This window comes from Rhagoletis zephyria, unplaced genomic scaffold (assembly GCF_001687245.7).
Source record: "Rhagoletis zephyria isolate East Lansing unplaced genomic scaffold, Rhagoletis_zephyria_1.1 Rzeph_scaffold_12702, whole genome shotgun sequence".
In the NCBI taxonomy this organism is placed as follows: Eukaryota; Metazoa; Arthropoda; class Insecta; order Diptera; family Tephritidae; genus Rhagoletis; species Rhagoletis zephyria.
The window spans coordinates 1-15316 of record NW_016169776.1 but is presented as its reverse complement, the minus strand read 5'-3'; the positions used below and the strand labels follow the sequence as shown (position 1 = coordinate 15316).

The window sequence follows — 15316 nt, the reverse complement described above, 5'->3', positions numbered from 1 at the left end:
TTTCCCCACTGTATCCAGATCGTAAAACCGCTTCGTACGACGTTTAATGTGAACCCCGCTACCACGGAGCAACCTGAGGTTGTCCACAAAGCCGCCCAAGAAGTGTCATCCATATAGTGAAATGACATGTTAAGCGCTTGCTCTTGCGCTGTCTTTCCCCGAGCTGGATAAGACGAAGGCTTATTTATTTTTTTCATTTCAAACGTATTGGCTTGTCCATGCTAAAACAGTCCCCACCCGAATCCGTTATCCTCTCTCGGGCAATGCAGTCACTATTGCATTCCATGGTATTCTATGAAACAGGGAGGCTATTCGGTGGGTTGGGCCCTTACCCTCATAGGGGCAAGTCACGGCATTAGTTTCAAAGCCATTTCTGTAGGATGTCACCTCTACATACTCAGGTAACAGAATACCGCAACCTCGAGCTCAAGCCAAAGAAATCATAAACGTGGAATTGGGGTGGTCCGTGGACGAATCAAGGGTCGAGTCAGTTCTTTTATTTGTTCCCCAACGAAGGTTGAGGTTAACAGTGCCACTAACCAGATGGAAAAGGAGGAGATTGATAGCATGAGAGGGAAAGGCATCACATGAGAAAATTTTGTAATGTACTCAGTAGATCCAAAGTATATCACCATAGACAAAGAAATCATTGCTCGTTATATAATATGTAGTGCATACTTATGTAGATCTTCTAATTGTATAATACCTAACTATTTATTTTCTTTTATTTTATTTTATTTTCCAGTTCGCACATCCTCCAATTGCCATCGATTGAATCCGAAAGCAGCCCTTAAATGTTGATGCCACGGCTGCAATATCACTTCAACGGATATAATCCAGAACTAAGCCTAGCATTAAGCATGCAACAACAACATATTAATCAGTTATTAACAACAGCAGCGACCGCCACTGGCATTGTCGGTGACGTGGACGCCTTACTAACGCCCATACACAACAACAACAACAACAAACAGACGCCAGTCCGCATGGAGACTGGACGCGAACGTAATCTTATGGCGCACCAATGAGATCATGGAGGTGCTGAAAATTATGCAGCAGATAAACGCTCTCGATATGCTCAACCAAAAGGCAATGAAGAGCGATGTAGTAGTTCCGTAAAGTGGAACGACTAATGTTTGCACGTGGTTTTCGAAAAAAATCGCACATACAAATTTCGACCAAGTGGAAATTTCTCAAGTCAACTTATAGAACATCACGACGTAATGGTATCATACCAAAAATGATACCGCAACCGATTTATGAGGAATTACATAAAATGTTGCACAACAGAACTAACAATTTGTCGGTGCGTTCGACCAGTGATTGCGGTAATTCAGCCACATCGCTGGATGGTGACAATTCCAATTGTGCCATGGAAAATGGCAATTGTGGCGGAAATGAGAGGCAATTGATAATATCAGGCGTTGAAGGTGGCTATGGAAGTGGGAACAAAAATTTGCTAGATGAGAGCGCTAACGGCCAAGACTCGGAAGAAGAGAATGGCTTAGCACATCCCATTTTTGGATTTCGTTTGGGACTGGTGAAACAAGAGCCAGCTGATACAGGTGGGTGGATAGGAAAGTGCTTGACACCTAATTTCTTTTGTGTTCATCAATCGTTTCACAATAAAATAAAAATAATGAAGATTTAAGTTTTACGAATGTTAAATACAACGATATCTAAAGCACTGAGAACTATAATCTGTTCCAAAATGGAACTTCTTAAGCGATTTGTTTGACTGTTCTTGCTAACATTAATTTTTCGAGTAAGACTCCACTTTTTTGAGTAGTTTATAGCAAAGACAGACGGCATCGATCAAGACTTGATGACAAAATTAAAGTGAGATGCGAATTAGAGCCGCGAGGTCGGTGGATGTTCGAGTCACACGGCCAGTAAAATTTTCATTTAATAAAATGAAAAAATTTAAAAAATACATTAAGAAATTATTAAATATTTTGGCAAACGCTCGAACCGAGTATCGAACCTAGGGTCCTAAGGAATTGTAGTACGCCACTCTCAACACTGTCATCTCGCATAATTTGGCGGATTAGCTGCAGGATTGTATCTGGATCAACTGCAGTTAATTGCCGAGATAATTCCCAATTAACGAGTTAATCCGGATCAACGCTTTATCAACGGGTCTGTCTTATCAACGGGTCTTCATTTACATACTTCTGTATACTTTCCGCTTCTTCCGGAAAAGGACTTTTTTGTCGCAACGAATACAAATAACGCGTTCAGAAAACAGTCCTACATGTTGTCCACTGTCTGTTTTCGTCTTTCCCTTTAATCAGTGTGAAATCTACGTGGTTTGCGAATAAATCGGAGTAAATTTTTGGGTTTTAAAGAGCTCATGTGTTCGTCTCGCAACCAATTGCTGCCAAAAGCCTCAAACCTAATTTTTAAAAAGGCAATCAGAAGCACAAAAAGTGCTCCACCGTCTCATCCTCTTCACGGCTGGAAGGTCAAATGGCCCCGAAAGTGACCAATCAACAGTCGCATAAGACCCTTTGAGGTCAAGGGTAACATGAGGTTTTCCCACGTGCAGCCCCGAAGCTACCCGTCATTTCGGAGCAAGTTTTACCCAGTTTCTGCGCGTGGCTTCGATGGCCGAAGGTGGGTGGGCTATAACGGTTGCAGAAACTCCTGCTTCTCCTGCCTTGAGGATTGTAAATACGTTGGTTTTAAATCTGGGCCATACTTTCGATATAGGCGCATTTACTCCCTGAGTTGAGAATACGGCTAAAGTAATGCACTGTTACTTTATCCAGGCCAGAGGCACATGGGCTGCCAACTGGCAAACTAAACCTTACAAACCGATAAATAACCTACAATCTCGTTCGCTAATAATCTCAGAACCCAGTATCCCAAAGAAGGAACTAAGGGTAAGTTTACAATAGCTCTGGAAATATCTTCAATGCAGCATGAAGATTTATAGCCCCAAGTGTTGCAACTTCTACCTTCTTCTTCTTGTGTATATTCCCATAGAACCCTTTTAGGTGGTAGAGCTCAAATTTAACAAAGCCTCCACACACATTCAAGAAGACAACGGCGCTGAGTTATACTCAGCTTGATGCGCATAGTCAAATCATTAATTCTTATTCTGCTGGTGAATTGTTATCTACTTTTTAGAGGATTAACGGGCAGACCGCTTCCTGCACACAAGGTCAATAAAGTTCAATGCAAGAGAGAGACAGGATGCTGCCCTTTTCACGTCTAGTACACTGCCAATACCTTTGTTCACCGCCATCGTCCTGCCCTCTTAGACATTCACCGTAGCGCCTCTGGCGAAACGCCTCCTCAATATTAGAAACTAGCTTCCTATGCTGATAGACATGTTGCACCGGACGGTACTTAGGTCCTTAGTGCTTTCCTCGAGAATCTTTAATCATGTCATGTCTTAATAAGGGTAAAATTAGTATAATGGCGAACTCTTTGGCCTACGCAGTTGGTCAAGAAGTTAAAAATCCTTACTCTTCCTACTGAGCTACCTTTTCCATATTACCTATAAGAATTCATTTTGGATTTCCTTCACCGGTTCGAAGAGCCATCCGGAGCTTTAAACATAGCAACGCGAGAACTTTTTTCGTTATATTTGAAGAAAGCTACTATAGAGGCGAGTTTAAGAAGATTCGACAAATTGAATGAATGAACGGCCACGCCTTGATTGTGAACACCTTTTTTGGGCATTGGTGCACCAGTTTAAGACTACACGAAGAGTTTCCTTTTAGATCCCTGCGAAAAGCTTTTAAGATCCTGTACTTAAAGACGTGACAAAATATTATGCATCAAAGTCGTTTGGAAAAGTCAATTAAAAAGTAAATTAAAGGTACTAAAATATATGCCTCCTGGACGACAAGGAAACCTTCATTTGCAAAAAGATTGTCGAATACCTAGTAAGACTCCATATATATTAGTGATGTTGCTCAAAACAGCGCCCGCGAGCAGAATTCTGTAAAGCTCTCAAACCGATTTACTATATGGACGCACACAGAGTAAAAGCTTTTCGTGAGCATAACTGGTCTAAATACAAAAAAGTCCACTTAGAATATTTTCCTTTTTATACTTAGCTTATGTATGTAGATTTTTGAGTTCAACACCAACTTTTACTTCATTTCTCACACAGGTTACGAGAACGGTAAGGCTAAGCAGAAGGACTCAACCGCCAATATACAGTTCCAAACGGAAATTAAGCAGGAGGTAAACGAAGAAACCGACTCACCAATGGCATCTAATTCGGCTACACCACAGCCTCAAGTCGAGCCTCAATTAGAATATCAACAGCCACAACAAAGGCAAAGTGCCCCAGAGATAATGATACTGAGCCGACGCACCACGCGTCCCTCGACATCGGTCGCTGCGTCAACATCCAACACCACAGCTACACCGAATGCCACAAGCACACCCAAAATGGTCTCAACCCCATCGCAGACACGATCTGGTGGCGCGAGCACAGCAAGTCCCACACCATTACCGCCTCTGCGCATAGCACCATTCGCCAAGGTGCCGCCAAGTGATATGGCAACGCCCATATCGACCACTAATTTACCACCACCACCGCCCCTTGCCATGAATCCAACATCATCACGTGCATTCCGACTGAGTAGCGCCTATAGCAGTAGCGTATATGCCAATGGCGGCAGAGTTAACACCGCCGCCGCGGTTACCGGCACCGCCAACACAGGTACTAATACCGCTGGTGCTATGTCTTTTCAACGCAAATTCAATGGTCCAAAAGGGCTAACTATTGCACCTACTTCAGGCCGGCCCGCTGTGGTACAGCCGTACGTCTTGCATCAAGAAGTGGTAGTGCCCGATTTAGACATAGCGGCAGCACCACACGAATACCGTGCGCAGCAACCGTTTTACGGTTTCCCAGACGGCCCGTCTACGAGCCAACAGGCACAGCAGATGGAAGCACGAAAACGACGCCTAAAAGCATCGCTCATGATGAGCACAGTAATGCCATCAAAGCGAATGGCATGCGGGCCCGAAACGTTAAGAAATATAGCACCCCGACCAGCAGCTATGGATTATGCAGCGGATGATGGACTGAATGTCAGTTCCGACGAGGCAAGCAATTCGGCATACCAAACCGCTACACAACAACAGCAGCAGCAGCAACAGCAGCAGCAGCAACAGCAGCAGCAGCAACAGCAACANGCAAGCAATTCGGCATACCAAACCGCTACACAACAACAGCAGCAGCAGCAACAGCAGCAGCAGCAACAGCAGCAGCAGCAACAGCAACAACAGCAACAACAACAACAGCAGCAAGAGCTACCATCTTTGGAAAGTGTTGAGCGGGAAAACTGCTATGCAAGAGTATTGCAAGATGTGGCCGTTTCCTTGCGACAAATGCAGCGCGAAGTGATCAATGAGTTCTTCAAGCGACAAATGAAACTGGCACGCGAAGAACACGAGTTCCAGTTGCAACAAGATGCGGTATTGATGCAAGCATTCAAGGAACAAGCGCAGCAGTTCCAAAAAATGAGTAAAGATTTGATGGGAAGCGCTGTAAAGTTGGAAAAACGCAAGAAGAGAATGGAGAAACAGCAGCGGAAGCAGATTTTAAATTATGGAAAGTTGCAGCCGCGACAAATACAGCAAAATAAGTGCAAGAATGCAAAAATTTTGCATAACGGCAAGAGTAGAGCAACAGTTAGAAATAACGAAGTAAAAGACGAGGAGAAGCCTACGGATGGGTATGGGGATAGGGATGAGGATGAGGATGAGGAGGAAGACGGAGTGAAATTACTGATGAGAAACGTACACGCACAGCTGGAGCTGAGCGATGATGAGGGCGGCGGCGAAGATACACAGAATCAGTACGAGTATGAAGTTAATGAATATTTGCAGGATAATAGCAATGATATAGAACAAAGTTCACGCGAGGCAATGAGCCGGCAAGAAGGAGAAGAAGAAGAAGAAGAAGTAGAGGAACAAAATGATGATACGCAACATGAAGATTATACATCCGATCCCATACAAATAACTGGACATTAGGGTGTAAGAAGAAATATTCAAATACTTAAGTTAAAAGTTAAGAAAAATTGCGAATTAACTGTTAAGCAAAAAGAATGTAGATACATGCATACATATGTATGTATGTATGTAAGTAAGGCCAAGTGGAAAAGATAGCCGAAACGGAACAAACCAATGCACATTCCAACGTAAATTCCGTTAAATAAAGCTAAGAAATATTAATAAGAGAAAATGCTATGGCTGTACTAGGCCTTCTCACCTTGCAGTGACGGTAAAAAAAATATAAATTTGTAATTTGATTTTTATTTTACCGATCAAATTTTAATTTTATTTTATGATTTTTATTTTTTCGATCAATAGTCGTGTTATTTTTTTTCGCTCCTTTTTTATATTAACCGTTATTTTCAATTTTATTTTATGATTTTTATTGTTTCGATCAATAATCGTGTTTATTTTTATTTTTTTTTTTTTGAGCCCCTTTTATATTAACCATTATTTTCAGAGTTCATTTTTTAGATCATAAAAAATTTAAATCGTTCTTAAACACGCAGTCTCCATAATTACGGTTAAAAATGATCGAAAAAAGTAAATATCCAAAATAGCGATAATTTTTGTTTGAAAAAGTTAAAAATTACAAAATAACTATTAAATGTGACCGAAAAAATAAATATAGAAATTTAACAAATATTCTTGACCGAAAAAATTTAAATGAAAAAAAATTCCAATGATCTAAAAATAAAAATCTTGATTTTTAACGAATATTTTCGGTCTCTGGTTAATTGCAATGTTCTCGTAACATTCCACTTATTGCAAAAATGTGTACATATCGATGGTTCTCTGCAATAACGACACTCTTACTACTTACTGTTAAGTGGGTCATGTCCCTAATCCTTGTCTTATCCATGTCTAATCCTTACTACTCACTTTAGTAAAGATTAGACATGGATAAGACAAGGAAATAGAAACATGAGCCACTAAACAGTAGTAAATGATTTTATTTTTTGAATTTTTAATTGTGTCGGTAGTGTAGAGGTCCATCTATATGTACATATACTATATGTATTTATACTTATTTATTATTTTATATTTTATTATTTCTGTGTTTTCTATTGTTTCTTTTTTTTTTTTGTTAAAAAATAAACATTCCCATTGCGCAACATTCATAATCGCACTAAGACTTAATACCACATAAGAGTAAAACTAGTTTATAAATTAATGGATCTAAGTTTTAAAATTTGTTTTGTTTTTCCCTACCAGAAAGTTATGTTTAAAGATGATTTTTAACGTACATACATATCGGTAATTTACTTTAATAGTGTCTTAAGCACTACTCGATACAACATAGTATGTATGTATATAACACAGATGAAGTGGTAGCGGTATTTTCTGCATACATAACTCAATTCTTATTATTTTATTTTTTTTTTTACACTATTGAAGTAAATGAGCGATATCTATGTACATATTTACTATGTACAAGCACAATTGAACTACATATGTATTTTGTTTTTGTTTGGTGAAGAATGAAACAAATTAATTTTTAAAAAATTACTACAAGTATTTCAAAAAGACAAGCCACATATCGTCACCTGAAATGCAAAAAGACGTAACAAACATCGTCGTTGAAATGCAAAAAGCAGTAACTAATAAAAAAATTCAAAATTCACTTTTTGATTGATATTGTAGAATTATCGAATTATAACTCCCCACATCGTTTGATGAAAAAATAATAGTCACGACTTTTTCCATTTCAGTGGCGACGTTTATTACCAATTTTTGCATTTCAGGTGACGATATACATATGTAAATTATTTGTACTGTTAAACCTTTAAAATATGTATGTACATATATACTTAAATATGTATAATTAACCGAAAAATAAAAACTTCTTAAATGCAAAATATCTATTACAAATTCATCGAGGTAAATTAATCAAAAAATATATATTTACAGGGCCGAATTTAAGCATAGGAAGCGCTTATATGCGCTTGAATAGGGGCCCGCGGCACATGTTTCCATTTTTTTAGTTACGGCGAATGAATCGGCCAATTTTTTTTATTTTTTATTTAACTCAAAATGTTTAGGAAAGATGTGTTACGACATTTAAAACTGTAAATGTTTAAAAGCAAGTAAATAGAACGTCCAATTATTCCTCCAAAACAACTAAAATACAGTTGCTTAAAGTTTGACATCGATAGACTGTATTATGTTGTCGTGGTTCGATTGTAGAAACACGCATATCTATGTGCATACTTACATACGTAATCGTCTCGGCGAAGAGACAGTTTATATCTACTTTTAGAGTTGCCACCTGTTAAAAAATTAAATGCAATTAAGTTAAATGAATTATTACAATGTGGGTATCAATCGAAATGGTTTTGAAAAGGCTTTATTTCTGAACATGTTGGAGGGTTACCACCTCCTTAAAAATCGCGTTCAACTTTAATTAAGTGAGTTAGGTAATTGAAATGTGTAGGTGTGTATAACAATTTGGGTTTCCCACAGTGGCAAACAACGTGCTTCGAGAATTCAAAAAGAAAGTAACCAGATTCGTCCAAGTTCTACTGTAATTCACGATTGAATAGCGCGATACAAAAATAACAAAAGCAAAGTATTGTGTGGAAAGCTTACACAAGGCAACACTGATTTTGGTGCGGCAAATGTCAAAGCAGGCCTCGAATCGTCACATACGATATCGTACTACTCGGCACGTAAAAACTCATTTTTCGGATTATGGCATACGTGAACGTACTCTGTGTCCCATTCAGCTTATACTGCCTGACATATAACGTAATTTTCTTTCGTATCGTTTTCGGTCAGTGAATGGATGTTACGATTCGAGCCCTGTTTTTGATAACTTTTTTGTACTGATTGCGAACCGGTAAGTAAAAAGTTTACATCAGGTCCAGGTTTTGAGAAAAACGAGGTCAAGGTGTCAAAAAATCGCGCGTTTTTGCAATATTTGAGAAGCTCTAGCAAAGAAAGAAAACGTGATAAAACCTCTCACTTACACTCTCACAATCTTTTGTTCTTGTTTTATTCTCTAGCAGAACATTCTTCAGACGTTTGTTCTTATTTTACTCTCCTTGAAAACGTTCCCGAAAGTTTCGTTCTCTATCTGTGCTTCTTGTAACGTTCCGAGAGTTTTGTTCGCATTTTGTTCTTTACGGAAACGTTCCCGAACCTTTTGTTCGCATCTTTTTCCCGCTCAAACTGCTCTTAATGCTTTTGTTCCACAAAAGAACGTTCGTGTAGAACTAAACCAAAACTGGAACGCGTTCCCGGTCCTTGATTACTACAATATTTCATACATACATATCAACTCATGTATATACTATGTATGCAGTGTATTCCCGTGAAAATGTGACTGCAAACTGAACCTCCTGATTTTATAGCCGGTAGGTACGTGGGTGGGGCAAGCTTCAAAGTGTCTTTTTAAATAAAAGCTTTTAGACGGGATTTTGGAATAAGAACTTCTCTTTAGAAGCGGTTGCAATAGAAGAATTTCCAATAGCTCTGCCATTTACATTACATATTATTCTAAGCTAAGCTATATGAATCAGAAGGCGTGAAGCTCTGACCATTTCATCTTTTTCTAATGGATATTCGAATATCCGGACTATTCGGACATTAAAAAATACGGTTATAACCCCCAGTCCTAGTCCCCACCGATCTCACGTTTTCTAAAAAATGTCTGCAAGATCAAGAGTTTGTGACAATTTTTTGTACTTCTGTTTTGACCGGTTATTTACATTTTTTGTTTTTATTTTTAGTTTTTTTTTGTTGTAACTCCATATATGTATGTAAATTCTCCAAATAGTTTTGGTGCATGCTGCTGGAGTGACAGCACTGACTAGGAATAAATATAGTGGCTCCGATTACGTAGTCGCGACTGTCGTGGAAACGTTTCGTCGCCTGGGTAAAAGATTGTCGTATGTTAATTTCGGCAGGTTGTGGGAAATCGCGATTGAAGTTTGGAATGCAATTTCCAAAGTCTCTGAAAATGTTACTAGTTCTCAAAATTCTTAAATTATTTAATTTTTAACGTTTATTGTTAATTAGTTTTGAGTTTATGAAGGATTTTCTTTAGTAAAATTTTGTCGTAAGCGTCATTTGTCCACAATTTGGCAGCCACTTTGTATGAAATACGACAAAAAGTGATCAAAATTTCTACCAAATTAACGGCACTTTTTACTTAATATCTCGGAAACTAAAGGAGATATCCAAAAATGGAGAACGCCATTTTTATGATATTGATTAATTTAATATGACTGCATCACCAACTAAATTTTTACTGAATTATCGAAAAAGTTGTAGTCAGTATCTCGGAAATTAATGAGATATCTAAAAACTGATAACACCAACCGAAAGACCTTATTTCAAAATATATAACTGCATCTAGAACTAAAATTCGTCAAAATGGCGCTTACGACAATCTTTTACCCAGGAGAGGGTTTGTATTTTTATATTTCTGCGTGCATATCATGTATTCCTCATGTGCGTATGAACTTTTGGAATCGCTCAGGAATGCCGATTCGTAATAGAGCAATTATTGAAGACACTTGAAAGATCTACAACGTTTATCTAGCTATTTCCATGATATATGAATGACGGTCACATAATTAGGGCACTACTTTTTTACAAGTTTTGACAATATATAAAATTTGTTTAACTTACATATGTATGTATGTATGGTAGAAAGTTGAAACACCGTTAGCAAAAAAAATGCACAAACCAACGCGGATTCCCAGCCACTTCGAGATTGCATAATAATATACTAAACTAAATCGGCCACAAAAATGCATACCCGAACTTTTCCAAATATCCTGATTAAAAACTTAAATTTCGATGACCATTTATTGAAATTTGGCAATTTTTTGTAAATCTTTCACAAGATTTGAAACTTTCGTGTTACATGGTTTTCGTTGTAGTATAAACTATACTTTTATAAAAAAAAAGTAGGAAAAAAATGGTCAAAACTTATAAAGTGTGTCCCTAATTATGTGGCTGCCACTGCATGTTCGTATTTAACAGATTTTAAGTGAAAAGATCGTTTTTCATCTTTTAATGAATTCTTAGATTCATTTATTTATAAGTTATTTATTAGTATTTGCATTTAAATAAATTTCACTGTCTTAATTCTAAGCGAATACAATTTTGTCACTTCAGCATAAGCTTCCTGTGCAATATTATTTTTTTAAGATTTCTTGTAAATATGTATGTATGTATGTGTCTATATCTACGTAATACTACTTAAATTAGCTGAAATTAAATACAATATTTGTTTTTACTTTTCATCACATTTACATTAATATTTCAGGAGATTTGTAATACAATTTATTTCGCTATTTGTTAATGCAAATCTAGCAACATTAAATAATTAAAACAAATAGAATTATGTGTGTACGTAAGAAAGCAGTAATGGTAAATTAAAACAAGCATTAACCTCCCGAAATGCCTATTGCCACAAACCCATCTTATGTCATCTATCGAAAACCAATTGTAATGCCATAAACCCCTTAGAATCCATTACAATAATAAAAACCTTCTCAACTCCTTACGATATGCTGTTTTATTTTCCACCTTCCTAACTCTTTCGCTGAGGTTCGAATATCGCTGACAACTATTGACTACCCAATGTCAGTCAGTTGGCAATTTTTTATCGACGATCTACTTGCTGGTTAATGTATATATATAAGTATTTATACACAAACCTTTTTATAACTTCCTAGTACCGGCATAATCAAAGCCTACGATTGACGTACCCTACCCAACAAACTGATGTGTGTTTGACTTCGTGCTTTTCTTAATCCGGACGATATATCGGCGTTTTCGGTATAAATTCAATTCGTAATACATACTCCATCATTGAATTAGAATCACATTGTTGCTTATGCAGTCGCCAATGTAGGCCAAGTTTATGATATAAATGACTATTCTCCCATTCCAGCAATTTGTCAAGAGTATTTTGTGTCTACACACGGAAAATGCAGAAACATTCAAAAGTAGTATTTTATTTTCAATAACTTCATTGGATGTATCAACTTACCCGCTTACTCAAACAGACGACCGGCCAAAGAGAGCAACCAAGCGTGCAACAACAGCAGACGCAGCCACAGAAAAGCCATTTCACGTTTACCGGTAATGTTTTCTTTAAAACACCATTAATACGCCCGATCGTTGCTTTAAATTCTTCAGGGGCCACACGCGAAACTAAACCCGAGGGAAATTCTATGTTGAAACGGTTACTCAGACCAAACCTGCAATTATGAAAGGACGATAATTTATTAAATGAATCGCCCAAATAAGAAAAATGTTTAATTTGTATAAATACAGGGTAAGAACGTGACTATTGCCTTTGGTAGCGATGGGAATATTTTGGACAAGGTCGTCCCCAACCAATGATATTGAAATAAAAATATTTCAATGGGCATGTTCACGATTATGTTCTTTATTATGAATATTTACATACATACATACGTATCGCCGTTTAAAGTACAAAACCGCGTATCAACAAAATGCAAAAGCCGCGTATGTGAGGTTGCATAAATCATTTTCTAGGAGGTAAAAGCACTCATGTTTCAAAATAGTTCTCTTTTTTATACAGCAATCGCACATCTGGCTAGTATATGTCAAGACGAATGGATAAGGATTAAGCCAAAAGCTTGTGCGAGCAAATCCAATTTTTGGTAGCAAATGTCAGTTACGCGGATTTGCTGAATGACGATACGCGGTTTTGTACTTTAAACGACGATATGTATGTATCAAAAATAAACAATGATAGCGATCAACTTACACTGTCATGTTGCCACAACCTCGTATGATGATGGGTTCGTGCACGGGTGCAACCATTTGATCTTCATAGTGCTCCTCCAATTGCTCTTCCTCATAAATTGCATCGAAGTCTGCCATTGACAGCTGAAGTGGTCAGTAGAGGCGTAAGCACTGGCTTAAAGATGTCAGCAAGGTCGATGGAAAATGTATACTATTAACGAAAGTGTGTGTTTCTGCAGCGTATGATATAGTTGTCGTGGCTATTTTGCCTATAGCTTTGTGCGTTGTTCGCTGTACCTACAATGGGAACATTCAATGTCTTAAATAAGTTTTTTGTTTTTAATTTAGGTATATATTCATACACGTACATATTACGCTTGCAAAGCACGCGAACATAATACACACATTCTGATGCAACAACCACAGTGCGAATTGTTTTAACTCACGGCTTGTATATTACTGAGTATTTTATTCCTCCGATTTGTTCATAATTTGTAGNCACGATGCTCCAAGCTGGTAAAATTTTAACTCACGACTTGTATATTACTGAGTATTTTATTCCTCCGATTTGTTCATAATTTGTAGCTTTTTAATATATTTTGACCGCTGCCACTTTATTCAACAATCACGCCAGTCACTGCATCAGAACATCCGTTTAACTCCCCGTTTCCTTGACAAATTTAATTTTTTTCGTCACGTAGCGTTATGATTGTGATAAAAATGCAGTATTTTGATCACTTTTCATGAGCCAATTTACAATCAAGCAGCAAGGCTAAAAAAGGACAAAACAACAAACCACAAACTGCAACTACACACACACACGGTGTGTTTGCGGGGTCAGTCAGCGAACAGCTGTCAGAAGTTAACCCTAAAAAGAAAGGCAGATGGCAAAAAACAACAAAAGCATATAAACGAAAATCAGTGGAAAAGGTGGAGGTCTGGCTTTGTTGTAATGTACTATGTTTGTATGCATATATGTAGGTGCAGTTATAGTACATTGAAAATATAGACAAAAACCTTAAAAATGCTTGCATATTTGTGTACATATGCTTATATATAAAAAACGATTTTCAATTACTGCACTTGTTTCGCTCAATTTATTTAAATTCAATAGTTTATCCAATTTTTTACACCAATAGCACTCGACGTTGCCACATATGTACTTTTGTACGACCTTTCGCAATAGCCAAGATGGCTGAATAAAAAATTTTCATTTGCTCTTTTTTTTGCTCTTTTGTTATTATGCCATTGTATAGTATGGTATTTTATTGTCTCCAATTTCACGTTTCTATGGCTATTGAACTTTATTTGTTAAAAAGCCGCGTTTACGACAAAAATCTAGCAAGAGCGAATTTTAATTCCTTTCGTTTTATAATCGACGGCAGCGTTGCCATACTGTAAGCAAGTTTATCAAAGAGGCAATTTTTAACGGTCTGTTTACACACGAAAATCCCATGTTGTTGTTGTTGTAACAGCATACAAACTCCCCAAAAGACTTTTTGGGGAGTGTTGCTGGAGTGACAGTCCTTGGCCAGATATAAATCTGGGTCGTTCCGGTTACGTAGACCCGACNTGATACTAGTGAATTTGAAAGTATTTTTGGTTATTTACAAGTGTGAGCTGAGTGTGTTTACATACAAAATAAGCAAAAATTTACAACCAAAATTTGGAGGTTATGTTGAAGTTGACAGAAGTTACCATTTTTTACTAGAAAGCGATCCCGTACTTTTCAATGTTACTCTCTCGCTCTGAGCGAATTTTTATTTTTTGACAGTTTTACTAGTTTTAGTCCGAGGAATACGGCATTGCACCTATTTATATACTAAACAGTTCAACTTTGTAGACTGCTTCGCTTGAAATGTAAAAATTCTTTGCATAAATCAAATGCAAGTAAATGCAAGCCTAGCTTTTGGCAGTTGAAAAATCAAATAAACCGTCATGCGAAAGCTCTATTTTTGTGTGAGCTAAAATTGTTAAAACTTATATCTATTTATTTATTTAATACATCGGGCCGTAACCGCAAAATAACGAAAGCGACATTTTTCAAAATTTTCTTTTTTTGATGCAGAAATATTCCTTGAGCATCTTGATGCATTTCTGCATCAAAAAGAAGAGAAAAATGTCGCTAACGTTATTTCGGCGGTTAAGGCTCGCTATAGTCTATGAACAAAAAATTCTTACAGGCTACTAACAAAAGTAACAAGATTTTCAACTTAAATATCGATATTGCGGGTAAAGTATCGATGTCTTCTATATATCGACTTTGGAATATCGATTAAAAAATCGATTATCGCACCATGAAATACCGATATTCAGAATAATCGAAATGATATCGAACATTCCTAAGACCCTGTCTCCACAGGAAATCACTGATGTCGTGATAACCATGTCACAAAATATATTTCCAATGGAAACCGCCTATTTCTCATGGGCTGCAACATGTGTCAGCGCTTATTGCTTGACATCTATTGCAGGCGATTCGATAGTTTGACAGCAATATTTCCATTTGAAAGAAAGCATGCTGGTGGTAACATCGATGAAATTTTGATATTGAATC

The 15316-nt window shown here is 37.3% G+C and overlaps 2 protein-coding genes across 5 annotated transcripts; one reads left to right on the top strand and one right to left on the bottom strand.

The window, feature by feature from the left end:
• The first annotated feature begins 742 nt into the window (after nt 1-742).
• Nucleotides 743-6248, top strand: mrt (martik). The gene is given in 5 exon segments (XM_017634060.1): nt 743-1010; nt 1012-1110; nt 1112-1565; nt 4127-5058; nt 5224-6248. Coding segments are annotated over 5 exon segments (2484 nt in total). The 5' UTR covers nt 743-794; the 3' UTR covers nt 6007-6248.
• A 5385-nt stretch (nt 6249-11633) lies between these two features.
• Nucleotides 11634-14170, bottom strand: LOC108377783 (cysteine-rich hydrophobic domain-containing protein 2). Of its 4 annotated transcripts, none has more exons than XM_017634057.1 (6): nt 13777-14170; nt 13259-13627; nt 13128-13196; nt 12782-13056; nt 12035-12245; nt 11634-11959 (listed from the first exon to the last, which is right to left on the bottom strand). In XM_017634057.1, exons 4-6 carry the CDS (start codon nt 12895-12897, stop codon nt 11792-11794), a joined length of 495 nt encoding a protein of 164 aa, XP_017489546.1. In that variant the 5' UTR covers nt 12898-13056; nt 13128-13196; nt 13259-13627; nt 13777-14170; the 3' UTR covers nt 11634-11791. The 4 variants fall into 4 exon arrangements, with proteins under 4 accessions (XP_017489546.1, XP_017489547.1, XP_017489545.1 ...); XM_017634058.1 differs by having other exon boundaries at nt 13838-14170; XM_017634056.1 differs by having other exon boundaries at nt 13259-14170.
• Between the last annotated feature and the right edge of the window lie 1146 nt (nt 14171-15316).

Excerpts from the sequence above, each read along its gene's own strand:
- LOC108377783 (XM_017634056.1), bottom strand. The coding sequence starts at position 12,897 with ATGGCAGACTTCGATGCAATTTATGAGGAAGAGCAATTGGAGGAGCAC. Across the intron at positions 12,246-12,781 it reads GGTTGTGGCAACATGACAGT|GTTTGGTCTGAGTAACCGTT; the intron begins GTAAGTTGATCG and ends TCATAATTGCAG. Across the intron at positions 11,960-12,034 it reads TCGTCTGTTTGAGTAAGCGG|ACACAAAATACTCTTGACAA; the intron begins GTAAGTTGATAC and ends TTCCGTGTGTAG.